Below are 15266 nucleotides of genomic sequence, written 5' to 3' on the forward strand. Positions count from 1 at the left end.
ATGCACTAAAATTATTTTTGTTCCAGTTTTATAAGAAAAGAAGTTCCATATCATTGTGATTGGTCCCGAAGGGAAGGGGGAATCTTGGCTCTTTCCCAGGTCTTGTTTATAAAAAGCTCAAGTCCAGGAACATGAGAGTTAGTTCAAATCACAGGAAGAGAATAGCTCAATAATGTTTCTTTTTTTTTCTTTCTTTTCTTTTTTTTTTTTTTTTTAGATGGAGTCTCGCTCTGTCACCCAGGCTGGAGTGCAGTGGTACGATCTCAGCTCACTGCAACCTCTGCCTTCTGGGTTCAAGCGATTCTCCTGCCTCAGCCTCTCGAGTAGCTGGAATTACAGGTGCGTGCTACCACACCTTGCTCATTTTTGTAATTTTAGTAGAGATGGGATTTCACCATGTTGGCCAGGATGATCTCGATCTCTTGACCTCTTGATCCACCGGCCTCAACCTCCCAAAGTGTTAGGATTACAGGTGTGAGACACCGTGCCTGGCTATTCAATGTTTCTTAAAAGAGCTTCACTTCAGTTGTGTGGCTCAACTGGGAGCCCAACAGGAAAGGTTTTTCTGACTTTCACACTTAACCAAGTTCATGTTTATGGGTGATATAATGCAGTGTCATAAATAGTGCTTGATTTCCTTTGAAAATTACAGAGAAAATAAATATGTAATATTCCCAGTTCGATTGTCACCTACTATGGATACAAAAGGACAACTACCTAGTTATAATTCAGGGAGGATGCACTGACTGCTAATCTGGATAGCCTGACAGTTCTGAATAACGAATGGTCATTTTGTACAAGTGCCTTCTCTTTTTAAGGGAAGGCATTAGGGTAGAAATAGGAAATTTGAGTTCTGCTGCCCTGAGTTAGCCCAAGGTCCATGGACAGCCACAGGCCTGGAGTGACAAACCATCCCATTTTGCCTGGGGCTTTCCCAGATTTAGCACTGTGTCCCGTTGCTGGGATGCTTCTCAGTCCCAGGCAAACCAGGACAATTGGTCGCCCTCTGTGACAGAGAGGACAGAGAATGAGGTGACTGTAAAGCTTTGCATTCGAACTTGTGGAAGTTCTTATGCTCCTCTCTCATGTTGGGTTTAGGTGCCTGGAAAGTGTTTCTGATGCAGTTTAGATGAACTTCCTGGCCCAAATATCAAGCTGAATTAAATACCTGTTCCAAGGAGGAAGTTTGCCAGGTGCCGTATCAAGTGTATTACCCAGTGTGTGTCTTTGAATGCTGCATATTTACTTATTTTGAAGAGACTGCATTCAGGTTTTTAAAACAATGTCAGCCTCTACCTGTTCTTTTTTTTTTTTTTTTTTGAGGTGGAGCCTCGCTCTGTCGCCCAGACTGGCATGCAGTGGCACAGTCTTGGCTCACTGCAACCTCCTGGGTTCAAGTGAATCTCCTCCCTCAGCCTCCCGAGTAGCTGGGACTACAGGTGCATGCCACCACACCTAGCTAATTTTTGTATTTTTAGTAGAAGTGGGGTTTTGCCATGTTGGCCAGGCTGGTGTCAAACTCCGAACCTCGTGATCTGCCTGCCTCAGCCTCCCAAAGGCATAAGCCACTGCGCCTGGCCACCTGTTCTACTCTTAAAGGATGATGTTAGAAGTGTTATTTGGAATAGTTAATGTGGTTTTATTATAGAAGCAAGTTTTTTCTTTTTTTAAAAAAGAAAAGATATTAATTTTGAATATATGTAACTAAAGTTAATTTAGCAAGGTTCTGCTAGCTACCTGTGAAAACTGATATGCAAGTTATGCGGTCTTTGAAATTTTCCTGTTAAATCAACATGTGCATATGGAAAATATCAGCAGATATTCAAGCAGTCTTTTATAACTCTTGCTTTCCCCATATTTTGTTTTGCTTTATTTTTCTATTACTGTGTATCTTGAACAGCAGTCCCTCATTGTAGGCACATGAAACTGCCTTGTTCAACATTCCCTGTCTGCTTTTTTACCTTCTCTGGCTCTATGTCCTAAACAGCTGCTTTAATTAATTTTAAAGAGCTGAGAACATAGTAGGGGCTTAATAAATATCATTCGTATTTAATTTATAATTCAGTACTCTGCCAAGACAGCCACTAAGTTGCAGTGGACCAGCATTTCCTAGTATTTTTACCCAGAAGAACATCAGCCTTGCAAGTTTGAGAAATGAATTGTTGAATTCAGATGTCTCTCTCAGAAAACCTTGGTACCCCCTATTATATTAAAGATTCTGAAAAATCTTCCAATAAAATAAATGTTTTTAACTTTTTTTTTTTTTTTTTTTGAGACACAGTCTCGCTCTGTTGCCAGGCTGAAGTGTAGTGGCGAGATCTTGGCTCACTGCAACCTCTGCCTCCCGGATTCAAGCGATTCGCCTACCTCAGCCTCCCAAGTAGCTGGGATTACAGGCCCACGCCACCATGCCCAGCTAATTATTTTGTATTTTTAGTAGAGACGGGGTTTCATCATATTTACCAGGATGGTCTCGATCTCCTGACCTCATGATCCACCCACCTCAGCCTCCCAAAGTGCTGGGATTACAGGCGTGAGCCCCCTCGCCTGGCCCTTTTAATTTTCTTTAGACCAAAATTTCCCAATCTTATTTGACCAGGGACACTTCTAGAAGCAATTTCAAAAAAACTTAGCTTAATGTCTATTTATTTCCCTGGGACACATTATAGCCCATATTTTCTGTTAAAGATTGTGTCCATTTTTACATACCCCAACCAATTAATTAATATTGACTATTAAAGAGAGAGTATCCAGCTCAGTTCCTGGTTTTCACAGGGCACATTAAAATGTGCTGTTTTTCAAACCAGTTTTATTTTATATTAAAATTGAGAAGAGAGTTCCTATACATTCACTCACCCAGTTTTCCCTGTTGTTAATGTATCACATTAATATGCTACATTTGTTATAATTAATGAGCCAGTTATTAAAATCCATACTTTATTCAGATTTCTTCAGTTTTTATCTAATATCTTTTTTTGTTCCAGAGCCCCATAGAGAATACCAAATTACTTCTTTTTTTTTTTTTTTTTGAGAGAGGGTTTCACTCTGTTGCCCAGGCTGGAGTGCAATAGTATGATTATGGCTCACTGCAGTCTCTACCTCCTGAGCTCACGTGATACTCCTACCGCAGTCTCCCAAGTAGCTGGGACCACAAATGTATACATGCCACCATGCCCAGCTAATTTTTAAAAAATTTTTTGTAGAGACAGGGCCTCACTCTGTTCCCCAGGTTGGTCTTGAACTCCTGGCTTCCAGTGATTCTCCTACCTTGGCCTCCCAAAGTGCTGACGTTACAGGCATTAGCCACCGCACCCAGCCCCCATTTACTTATCATGTCTCCTTAGGCTCCTTTTGGCTGTAACAGTTGTTTAAACTTTCCTTGTTTTCGATGACCTTGATAGTTTTAAGGAGTATTGCTTTGGTATTTTGTAAGATGCCTTTTTATTGAAATTGGTCTGATGTTTTTCTCACAGTTAGACTAGGGTTATAGGTTTTTGGAGGAATACTACAGATATAAAGTGTCATTCTAATCACATCACATCAAGTGTACACACTATTATCATGACTTGGTTTTTTTTTGTTTGTTTTTTTGAAACAGAGTCTCACTCTGTCGCCCAGGTTGGAGTACAGTGGTGTAATCTCAGCTCACTGCAACCTCTGCCTCCTGGGTTCCAGCGATTCTCCTGACTCAGCCTCCTAAGTAACTGGGATTACAGGCACATGCCACCACGAGTAGCTAATTTTTGTATTTTTAGTAGAGACGGGGTTTCACCATGTTGGTCAGGCTGGTCTCGAACGTCTGACCTCCTGATCTGCCTACCTCGGCCTCCCAAAGTGCTGGGATTACAGATGTGAACCACTGCACCCAGCCAACTTGTCACTATTAATATTGACCTTGATCACCTGGCTAAGGTAGTATTTTCCAAGTTTTTGCACAGTAATGTTGCCGCCTAACCTCCATTGACCACCACTCATTCAATCCTGTATTCTTTGGAATGAACTATTTGCAGTTATGTTGCCTCCCATACCCCACCTTTGAGTATGGTATATCTACATAAATGATTTTGAATTCCCCTGTAAGGGAGATTTGTCTCTTCTTCCTCCATTTATTTGTTCAATTATCTGTTCATATAAATATGGATATGTGGAAATTGCATATTTATTAAACTAATGAACCATAGTCTACAACATGTGACAACTTTCCATGATTGCTGGAGCCTAAGTACAGTTAGGAAAAGGTGCTGGGAATGGAAAAAATCACGGAGGACTTGGGGAGGCCTTACTTAAATGGAACTGTGCCTCTGACACATTAACAAAACCACATATTGTAAAAAATTCACCTCCCAGTGCTAAGAGTAGAGATACCTCCAGTGAGAAGTTTGTTGTCAAAAGGAGAGAGGAGGGAGATGCAACAAGAAATGCATACTAGCCTAAGATATTCTTCACCCTCCCAGACTCACATGTGAACTGGGGAGAAGGAATTGAAGGGAGTCAAGTAATTTTTGTGTCTTCCTAGGACATAGATGTGACTTCTAGCCACTGGGCACCAGCTGTTCTTTCCATAATCTACTCAGAGCCAGCCCCTTGCAGTCCTGTCTGCTATGGTTTTTGTACTTGAGGCTACCCTTATGATTTTGTTTTCTTCACTTGGCATTGTATATATGTATGTGTGTAACTAAAACCTATTTTAAAAATGAGGAAAGCAAACCCAGGACATAGAAAAGCAAGCCACTGAAACCCTCTGAGGCCAAAAAGATGTTTGTGAAACATTCCAGGAGGCGCTCTGGGCAGCCTCTGATTCACTGGCCTCCCTCATCGTCTGCAGCTCCTGGCTTAGGGAAGATGCCAGAAGCACTTTCTCTATGAGCTGTGGCTCTCTGTTTCCTGGTGTTGCAAAAGTTCAGGATTGAAGTCTTTACCTTTTCCATGTTTGCTTCTTAAATAGCAGATCTTGTGCTGGCTTAGAATTGAGTCCAGGGACCTCCCTGGCCTTGAGCATATACTTAGAAAAAAATAAAGATGACCAAGTGTATATTGTCCCAGGTAGCACTAACCGGAGGGTCATGTCCAACATGAGTAACCCCCACCCCCCCATTCCCGTTTTGACTGTTTGCTTCACCAAGGACACAGTAATTGAATCAGAAGTGTGCTTGTATCTCAGATGCTGTGGCACTGGCTTTTTGGTGGTGTTTTCTTTTATATTGAATAATGCCAATTAAATGTTTTTGGTCACAAATCTGCAGAGCATGGTTTTATCAATTTCCAAACACAGAAGAGAAAACCAATTATAAAAAAAGAAAAAAGGAAAAGGAGATGAAAACAATGAAAAAGAAAGATAAATGGGAATCTAAATTTAAATTCTGACTCTCTTGGAAGGAAAAACAAAAAAGATGTTCCTGCTTTAGCTTTGATGCATTCCTGCTTCAATGGCGAAATCTTCTGTTTGGGTTATTCCTTTCTGTGGGGACTGGCAACGGTCTAGAGCTGACGAGATCTTTAGCCTTTTTGAGGCAGTTTGTGGCAGTCTGCCCTTAATCTGGCTTGGCCTCAGATACTGCATTTGGAATACTTTGCCTTTTCTTTATTTTAGATGGAATTTCGCTCTTGTTGCCCAGGCTGGAGTGCAGTGATGCGATCTTGGCTCACTGTAACCTCCGACTCCCAGGTTCAAGCGATTCTCCTGCCTCAGCCTCCCAAGTAGCTGATAGTATAGGCAATTGTCACCACACCCAACTAATATTTTGTATTGTTAGTAGAGACGGAGTTTCACTATGTTGGCCAGGCTGGTCTCAAACTCCTGACCTCAGGTGACCCACCTGCCTCTGTCTCCCAAAGTGCTGGGATTACTGGTGTGAGCCACCATGCCCAGCTGTTTTTTGTTGTTGTTGTTGTTGTTGTTTTTATGGAACTATTGTTCTCTCTCTAAAATATTCTGGAATATTATCCCTAGGACTATTTTGTTTATCACAAATTCAAATGTTTTGCCTTCCCATACTCTACTGGGGACTTTGTTTCTTTTTCTCTGCTTCAGGCCTCCTCTGCCCCATTGTCAAAAACAGTAAAGAACCTCAACCACCAATGAAGCTCATGAGCTCCAACGTCAATGACAATTCAGTATGGTCTGAAATTAAACAACTAGAGAGAGCAGAGTGGCAAGTTGAATCATGGGTTCCTGAATTGAGTCAAGTCACCTGGCTTCTGGATACTGACCAGTTTTATGACTTTGATAAATTCACTTTCTCTGAGTTTTTGGTTTCCTCATCTCCTTAAGGAAATGTTGCACCAAGCAGACTTTCAGCTTTGACAGTCTTGATTACATTTTAAACTGTATTTTTTTTTTTTTTCAATAATTTGGGGCTTCTTTCTTTCACTTTACCTAGAAAATATTGAGTTTGATGCTTACATGGTCATGTTTTTGTTTTATGCTTTTTTTTTTTTTTTTTTTTTTTTTTTTTTTTTTTTTTTTTTTTTTTGAGATAGAGCTCGCTCTTGTTGCTCAGGCTGGAGTGCAGTGGCGCAATCTCAGCTCACCACAACCTCTGCCTCTGGGCTCAAGAGATACTCCTGCCTCAGCCTCCCAGGTAGCTGGAATTACAGGCATGTACCACCATGCCCGACTAATTTTGTATTTTTGGTAGAGACAGGGTTTCTCCATGTTGGTCAGGCTGGTCTCGAACTCCTGACCTCAGGTAATCAGCCTGCCTCAGCCTCCCAAAGTGCTGGGATTATAAGCGTGAGCCACCACACCTGACCTTTGTTTTATGCTTTTTAATTTTCACTTATGTTTTACAGTAAATGATAAATTCATGCAGAAAAACTTGAAATAGTACAGAAAAGGAAAAGAAAGCTCTCCCATCCCCAATACCCAGTTTCTTCTGCAGAGGTACTCAATGTTGCCACTCTCAGGTGGAAAAATCTCTTTGGAGATTTGCTGCACAGGCATAATATGCCCCACCTTTTCTCGCCACAAATAATAGCATGCTCATCATACAGCTCTGTCCTTTGGGTTTTTCCCCTCCTGGACAATCTCTAAGAAACATTGGAATCATCATATAGAATTTCTCTAAATGGATGGATCACATTTCCCACTGATGGACATTAAGAGCATTCTTAATCTTTTGCAACTATAAACAATACTGTTGTGAATATCCTTGTACAAACTGCTCTGTTGGAATGTGCTTTACTTTGAAAAGAAAACTATCATCTAAGTTCCATTCTTTTCCAGACTCTACAGTTAATAATGAGAGATGTTTAGCCTGAATGATCAAATCTGAATGAAGTGGAAAAAAAACCAATGTCTCCACCATTACTTCCTGTGAATCTCTCTCGTAGGGGCTAGTGTTTTGAAGACTCATATAGGTGTAGCTTGGGAAGAGCTCTTCTGCAAGTCTGAAACTCCCCCAGATTAGGATTCAGATATTAATAAAATCTGCTGAGCAGTATCTGGTTGCTCTGTGGCTTTGAGTAACACAGTACATTCTGCTTGTGAGTAAGCCGAATGGAGCTTTTCGGATACCTACGAGAGCAGTCTATCTACCTAAGTGACTGATAATAGTCCTACTAGAATTTTTCATGTCAGTAAATTACCAGGCCTGAGTTAGTTTTTAAATTTTTCAAAGTGTCTAAGTTATAAAAATTAACATAAGGCCGGGTATGGTGGCTCATGCCTGTAATCTCAGCACTTTGGGAGGCTGAGGCAGGTGGATCACTTGAGGCTAGGAGTTGGAGAACAGACTGGCCAACATGGCAAAAACTGTCTCTACTAAAAATAAAAAAATTAGCGGGGCAGGGTGGTGGATGACTGTAATCCCAGCTACTCGGGAGACTGAGACAGGAGAATTGCTTGAACCCGGGAGGCAGAGGTTGCAGTGAGCCGAGATTGCACCACGGCACTCCAGTCTGGGCGATAGAGTAACACTTTGTCTCAAAACAACAACATAGGATTCACAATCTGCACCTTTGAAGCCTTTCTTTTTTTCCTAACCTGGGGATTTCTGATATCGAAACTATTGGGCATCTTTTTTGTTTATAGTAGTTATATCAGACACTACCATATTAAGTATAGCTACTAATAAGAACATACTTTTATAGAAGGTTCAGAAATGGCTGTTTCTTGAAATAATTATCATTCTTCCGTCTGTGCCTCTCTTTCCTGGCTTGAAATAGGTATCATGAATTAAACCCTTCTGGGTGTCTGGATTTTGTCTTCCTTGAATCTGCATTTAAGATAACTTTTTCCCTATGACACCACCTGTGCACAATCCTTTACCTCCCACCCCAGGCCTTCAAGTAGAGGTTGTAATTATACTGTAACAAGCTCTAGAAGTGAAATACTCATTTCAGGTTTTTTGGCATCAGTCAAGACTACTTTTTCTCCTGTTCTTAATCTAAGAGCATAAGCAATGCCAGCTGGTTTTACTCATTCACCAGATCGTTTCCTGAGCTTTCCCTGAGTACCTGGGATTGTGCCAGGAGGTGAGAGTCCTTGGTGATGGGCTTAATTCTAAGACGGAAACCTAGGCTGTCTAGGCAATATACTCTGATATCTTCCCTTTTACTAGCATGTTATTGGGCTCAGAGTTGTAAATCCATCCAGGCTCTCCTCGAGCCCTTCCTCTTAGCAACCCAAGCAACATTTGGGTCTCTATTTTGATGACCTGCTATGTGTGTACTTTCTTGCAAACAATGAAGGCAGACTGTCTTTACAGGGTTGCTCTCAGGCTTCAGCAGTTGTTCCTTTTCTTCAGTCTAAGATGCGACAGAAGATGGCCAAGGACAGTTACATGGGGTACAAGAGGATCTCGATTTTGGTCTTGATTGTGCTTGCCACTAACCAGGGCACATCCCTTAACCTTTCTGGGTTAGAGTCCCTGTTCCATAAAATGAGGGGATGGACTAGTTTCTCAGGTTCCTCATGTAGCCTAACAGTTTCACATTCCATAAGCCACACATAAAAATCCATCTCATTTCTTCATAACTCCTTTCTACCAGCCCATTAGTTCTTATGAAGGCAGGAGCTATTTTTCCAAGTTTAAGTCCAGTGTGTGACACACAGCAGGAATTGCAATAACAATTTGAGTGAGCATATGAATAAAAAAAGAACATTTTTATCCCACCTTCACCTCCATCCTGGAGAAGTCTCTGCCATGGAATTCTTCCTCAAAGAAATCTATTCTTCTCTAGAAAACCTTCAGTGTTGGTATTGTCTTTCAAATATATATATGTCTTTCAAATATACACATATATTATGCATTTAATACATACATTTAATATATAGAGGTTTGGACTACTTAAATTCATTTAAGAAAATTTACTTATAAATCATATTTCTATATAATATCCATAACAAACTGAAGATTAAAAATATTTAACTTAAGCCACTGAGCACAGTGACTTCCACCTGCAATCCCAGCACTTTGGGAGGTCAAGGTGGGAGGACTGCTTGGGCCCAGGAGTTACAGACCAGCCTAGGCATCAACATAGTGATACCTTGTCTCTATTAAAAATATATACATATGCACACACATATATATATGCATGTGAAATATTATAAAACATACATATATTACAAAATATTTTAAAGCTAATGATACCAAATATAGCAAAAATTGAGAGTTTTTCTTCAAAAATGAAGTGAGTATATAAAATTATACTTTGTTGTCTTTGGCCCTGACCTAGGAAGTAGTAGACTGGAAAGCATGGTTTTCTTGATTACATGACATTGCCCAGCAAAAGTTAAGCAAATTTGACTGGTAAACAATTTTGAGAAAAACTAGCACTTTTTAAAATGCATTTTTGTTGAAATACCAATTATAGAATTTAAGGATTTTTAAATTATTTTTGTAAAGTGGAGTTCTATATACTGAAATTTTATTGGTTGTTAAATGCAGATAGATATTTTCTAAAAAATTTAAAACACTTCTCATGCCTTTATCCAGTCACAATATGTTTAGCATTTCTGCGTAATTTCTTTCTCACTAATTTCTCCCTTTGAATACACATTTTTTTCTCAATCAGATATATGAAGTCCTCCTTATATGTCAGCTCCTGAGAGGTGCTTTCTGTTACATGTTGCTTATCAATTCTTGGTTCATGTGCCAAAGATCGAATGCCCTCCTTACCTCTGCCATAAATACACAAATTAACTGAGAAAGTACACACACACACACACACACACTCTACACACACACACACACACACACACACACACACACAGAGATTGAGAGAGAGAGAGAAATGTTCTGGTGAAATTATCTCATAAGTTGTGATAACTTTTGTGGAATTTGCCTTAGACCACTATGTTCTATGTAAGACTTAAAAGTACTCTAGACAGGGAAGGTGTGAAATGAGATTTTAACAGAAACAAAAGCCGAGACTAGATGAGTCAGGATTGGGGCCAGTATTTAAGCCTCCATGAATTGAATTAAGGTAATAATTACTTAAACAGTAATGGTTAACAGGAAAGTACTTTGGACGGAATCTCGGGAATCTATACTCCAAAGCACAAAACATTCTGATGGTCTATTTTTGATAAGGTATTGTGGGCCCTGGTCATTAATCTCCTGTATGTTCTTCCCTCCTGCAGTGATGAATCACCAACACCAGCAGCAGATGGCCCCCAGTACCCTGAGCCAGCAGAACCACCCCACTCAGAACCCACCCGCAGGGCTCATGAGTATGCCCAATGCGCTGACAACTCAGCAGCAGCAGCAGCAGAAACTGCGGCTTCAGAGAATCCAGATGGAGAGAGAAAGGATTCGAATGCGCCAAGAGGAGCTCATGAGGCAGGTATGGCCTTCCGTGGTGTCTGGTGGAGGCTCCCTGGCCCTTGGTGCCAAAGCTGATGGGTAGAAAGCTGCTTACCTTCAGGGTAATGCTTCTAGAGAAGAAGAGAGAATGGGGCTCAAAGCCCTACTGGAAGCCTCCTGATTATAATATAGTTTCTTGAAACTCTCAGTGTTCTGCCTGCATTTTCAGAACCAAATTTAAGAGTACAAGGATGAGCTATATTAGCATGGCTGCCGTTGGTTTCCACTGCTAGTCTTTAGAAGGAAAGAAAGGAGAAAATAGAGAGACAAGAGCATGTTCCAATGATCTGTTGTTGTGTAACAAATTATCCCAAAATGTAGTTGCTTAAATAGCCATTTCATTATATCACACAATTTTGTGGGTCAGAATTTAGAAAGGGCTCACCTGGGCTATTCTTCTGCTCTACATGGCATTGACTGAGGTCATTTAGTGGTATTCAGCTGGTAGGTGGGTTCGTCTGGATAGTCCACAATGGCATTACCTAAGTGGGTGGCACAATGGTGAGGATTGCTGGAAGACTGGGCTTAGCTGGAACAAAAGCCTGGGATCTATGATGTGGCAATCTCAGAGTAGTGGTGCTTATTACATAGCAGCTTGGATTTTCAAGAAAAAGCATTCTAAGAGACAGGAAGAGAGAGTTGCCAGTTTCTGGGCGCCTAGCTCTGGAAATGATCATGGAGTAGCTTTTGCTATGCTGTCTTGGTCAAGGTAGTCACAGAGAACCCCCCTCCCCCACATTTAAGCAGTTAGTGGAGTGGACATTTCCTCAGAAGAAATGACAAAGAATCTTGGTCCACCACAGAGCATGAAAAAAAGGGAAGCTGAAGGGAGAATGAGAAGGGAAAATGGTGTTTTGTTTGTTTTTTGAGATGGAGTCTCTCTCTGTCGCCCAGTCTGGAGTGCAGTGACACGATCTTGGCTCACTACAACTTCCACCTCCTGGATTCAATCAATTCTCCTGCCTCAGCCTGCTGAGTAGCTGGGATTACAGGGATTACAGGCACCTGCCACCACACCATTCATTCACTTTTCATTCTGCCAGTCAGCAGTATGTTGCCGTGTGCCCTCTGTGGGTCAGGCTCAGTGCTGTATTTCAAAAACAAATAAAAGGAGAATCCCTAAAAGAATCCACAACTTTCTCCCTGTTTCAGTGGCTTGGTCCTGGAAGAGCAGAATTCTTTCTTCTGTGTTGCTAAATTCATATAACCCATGTTTGCAGATCTCATACTTTTTCTCTGGCTACATTTTGGGGAGAAAAGCTTCAGTATATTGTTCTAACTTTTCAAACTTTGTTTTGTGACTCACATGAAGCAAGATAGATTAATAACTTCCTTTTGCTACTTTAGAGAAATTAGAGAAATAAGTAGTTTTAACATTCCAGAGAACTTTCTTGGAGGAAAGGACTGGGAACATTAGGGTAAACACTATTTTTTTTAAGCTACATTTGATACTTTCAAAAATACACATTGACTTCCATAAATAAATAATATATTTCTCATCAAATAAATTCTAGGATATAAAAAATCTATATTGTATGAGGTTTAAAATGCATAGTAGGCTGGGAGTGGTGGCTCATGCCTGTAATTTCAGCACTTTGGGAGGTGGAGGCAGGCAGATCATAGGATCAGGAGACCGAGACCATCCTGGCTAACATGATGAAACTCTGTCTCTACTAAAAATACAAAAAAATTAGCCAGGCGTGGTGGCACATGCCTGTAATCCCAGCTACTCAGGAGACTGAGGCAGGAAAATAACTTGAACCCATGGGGCGGAGGTTGTAGTGAGCCGAGATCGCGCCACTGGACTCCAGCCTGGGCGACAGTGAGACTCCGTCTCAAAAAAATGCATGGTAAATTAAAATCATTTCTCAGATATAGTATTTAAAAATAAGGGAAATGAATATAAATTGTGCTCTGTTGCTCAGCTGAACTTCCCTCCAAATTTGCGGAATACAACTTAATAATTAGGTAATTATGGTTGTGTCCTTTACCCTGAGGATTTATGTTTGAACTTTCATGGTTGTTTCAGGCTAACAGTTGTTTATACTGATTTTAGATATCTAGTGTCATGTTTCTTGATGGAAAATAATTGTATTATTAATGGTTTTATGTTTTTGAATAATAATTTTATTTGGAATAATGTTTCTATTTTATAATGTAGGGTTAATCAAACAGTATTTCAACAGCATTTTATACATTCTCAGTTTTGTATTTAAATGTTTTAGAGCTTTAGTGAGTTTCTTCTTTTCTACATAAAGATGTGACCATCCTGCAAAGATAACTTGCTTCTCTGTTTTTGCAGGTGTGCTTCTCTTTCTCTTGCTACTCCTCCTTCTTTCCCACATAAAGTATTTCTGAAAAGGAGTGGGAAAAGTGCTCCAAATTGTTTCCTTTATTCCAGCTGTAGGTGCCTTTGAACCAGGATGTAGTACTGATGGTTCATATTACAGAAATGCCACCAAGTTCCTTAAATGCTGATCCTTGGAGGCTGCGGAATGTGGGGCATTTTGCTGCATCATAGTGAGCAATTGCAGTGTATATGACAGCAGGAGAAAAGACTGTCCAGATTTGCTCACAGAGGCTCACATAGTTCAGCCTTGACTCTGCGTGCGCATTTGTGTATGTGTGTGTGTGTGTGTGTGTGTGTGTGTGGTGTGTGTATGTGGGGTGTGTGTGTGGTGTGTGTAGTTAGGAGGAGATGGGATGGTGGAATGGATGGTTCTTGTGTTCTAATGTCTTTTTATTTTTGTTAGGAAGTATAGAAAAAGGTCTAAATAGACTTTTTAATCGTGGCAGTTTTTTTTCCCATTCAGAAGCAGCATGCTCCTGAGTGTCAAAGATATGATTTAAGACCAGATAATAAACAGCGTTGGAGTGTTCTTTTTTTTTTTTAATTTTTAAAGTTTTTAGAGATGGGGTTTCATTATCTTGGCCAGGCTGGTCCTGAACTCCTGACCTCGTGACCTACCTGCCTCAGCCTCCCAAAGTGCTGGGATTAGAGGCGTGAGCCATCGCGCCCAACCTTGGAGTGTTCTATAATCATTTTCTGGGGCATTTGCCAGGATGCCTGGTTATTCAGTATTCAGGTGTGGACCGGGTGTATCATCTTTGTGGGTTTTTTGAACTCTTTTGGTGATTCTCTGCTTCACTTTTTGAACCTAAGCTACAGCAGCAGCAGGGAAACCAACTGGAATTAAAAGTGATCTTTGGCTCACTTGCTTAGTTTCCTTCTAGCATCTGGTAGGAATTTGGAGAGATGGGGGAAATGGGGGTCCTGGTGAGATTTAAAGATTATCTGTAGACTTCCGTTTGTTCTCTCTGTCCTACCCCTATGTCCTGGGTAGTCAACAACTGCCTGAATCTCCCTTGCTCAGGGGACAGTTTGTAATTACACTGGCTCTCCTGTTGCTTGCAGGCGGCCTTAATTGTACAGCTTGTCTTCTCAGGGCCCATGCCCTGCAGGCAGGCCTAGACCTACCTGTCCTTCTACCAACTGAGACTCTCTGAGAGCAAGGCCCCAGGCTATGCTCTCTCTCCATAGTAGAAAGGGATAGGCCAGGTACAATGGCTCATTCCTGTAATCCCAGCACTTTGGGAGCCCAGGTGAGCGGATCACCTGAGTTTGGGAGTTTGAGACCAGCCTGACGAACAAGGAGAAACCCCATCTCTACTAAAAATACAAAAATTAGGCTGGGCGCGGTGGCTCACGCCTATAATTCCAGCACTTTGAGAGGCCGAGACGGGCGGATCAGGAGTTCCAGACCAGCCTGGCCAAATGGTGAGACCCTGTCTCTACTAAAAATACAAAAATTAGCCAGGTGTGGTGGTGGGTGCCTGTAATCTCAGCTACTCGGGAGGCTGAGGCAGGAGAATAGTTTGAACCCTGAAGGCAGAGGTTGCAGGGAGCTGAGATCATGCCACTGCACTCCAGCATGGGTGGCAGAACGAGACTCCATCTCAAAAAAAAAAAAAAAAAAAAAAAAGAAAAAAAAAAAAAAAAGAGTGAAACTCAGTCTCAAAAAAAAAAAAAAAAGAAAGAAAGAAAGGGAGGTTGGCAAAATTTAATACCAACCTGGTAGTGTATCTGTCCCCTAATTATTGAGAAATGATCACTGCTGTCTGTAGTTTTATCATTCTTGAATGATATGATGTATCTGAAAGGTCCCTGTGGAGAATGTGCTATATAAATGTTACTTCATTTTTCTTCCTCTTCCTTCTGCTATGTCACTGTCCCACTAGGCATAGAGTTTGATTATGTTGTGTCATGAAAAAAACAACTCCTTGGTCCTTGTTGCATGATTTGATATATACCACAATGCCAAAGGATCACCTATTAACTCATTGGCATTGAAATCATGCTAGGATATTAACAAAATGGATCTAAGGAAACTTTGATTACAAATCTCAAACAAACCTTCATTATTTCAGGATGGAAGCTCATATTTTTTTTCTTTCTTC

At 40.8% G+C, this 15266-nt stretch overlaps 1 protein-coding gene across 1 annotated transcript in view; it reads left to right on the top strand.

Moving 5' to 3' along the window:
- Positions 1-15266, top strand: part of WWTR1 (WW domain containing transcription regulator 1) — a 155294-nt gene that overhangs the window by 116742 nt on the left and 23286 nt on the right. Inside the window, exon 4 of the mRNA XM_032263511.1 lies at positions 10586-10788. Within this exon, the coding sequence (XP_032119402.1) occupies positions 10586-10788 (203 nt within the window). The remainder of the gene's footprint in view (positions 1-10585; positions 10789-15266) is intronic.

The sequence above is a fragment of the Sapajus apella genome, unplaced genomic scaffold (genome assembly GCF_009761245.1).
Source record: "Sapajus apella isolate SASKATOON/1434 unplaced genomic scaffold, GSC_monkey_1.0 scaffold4, whole genome shotgun sequence".
Lineage (NCBI taxonomy): Eukaryota > Metazoa > Chordata > Mammalia > Primates > Cebidae > Sapajus > Sapajus apella.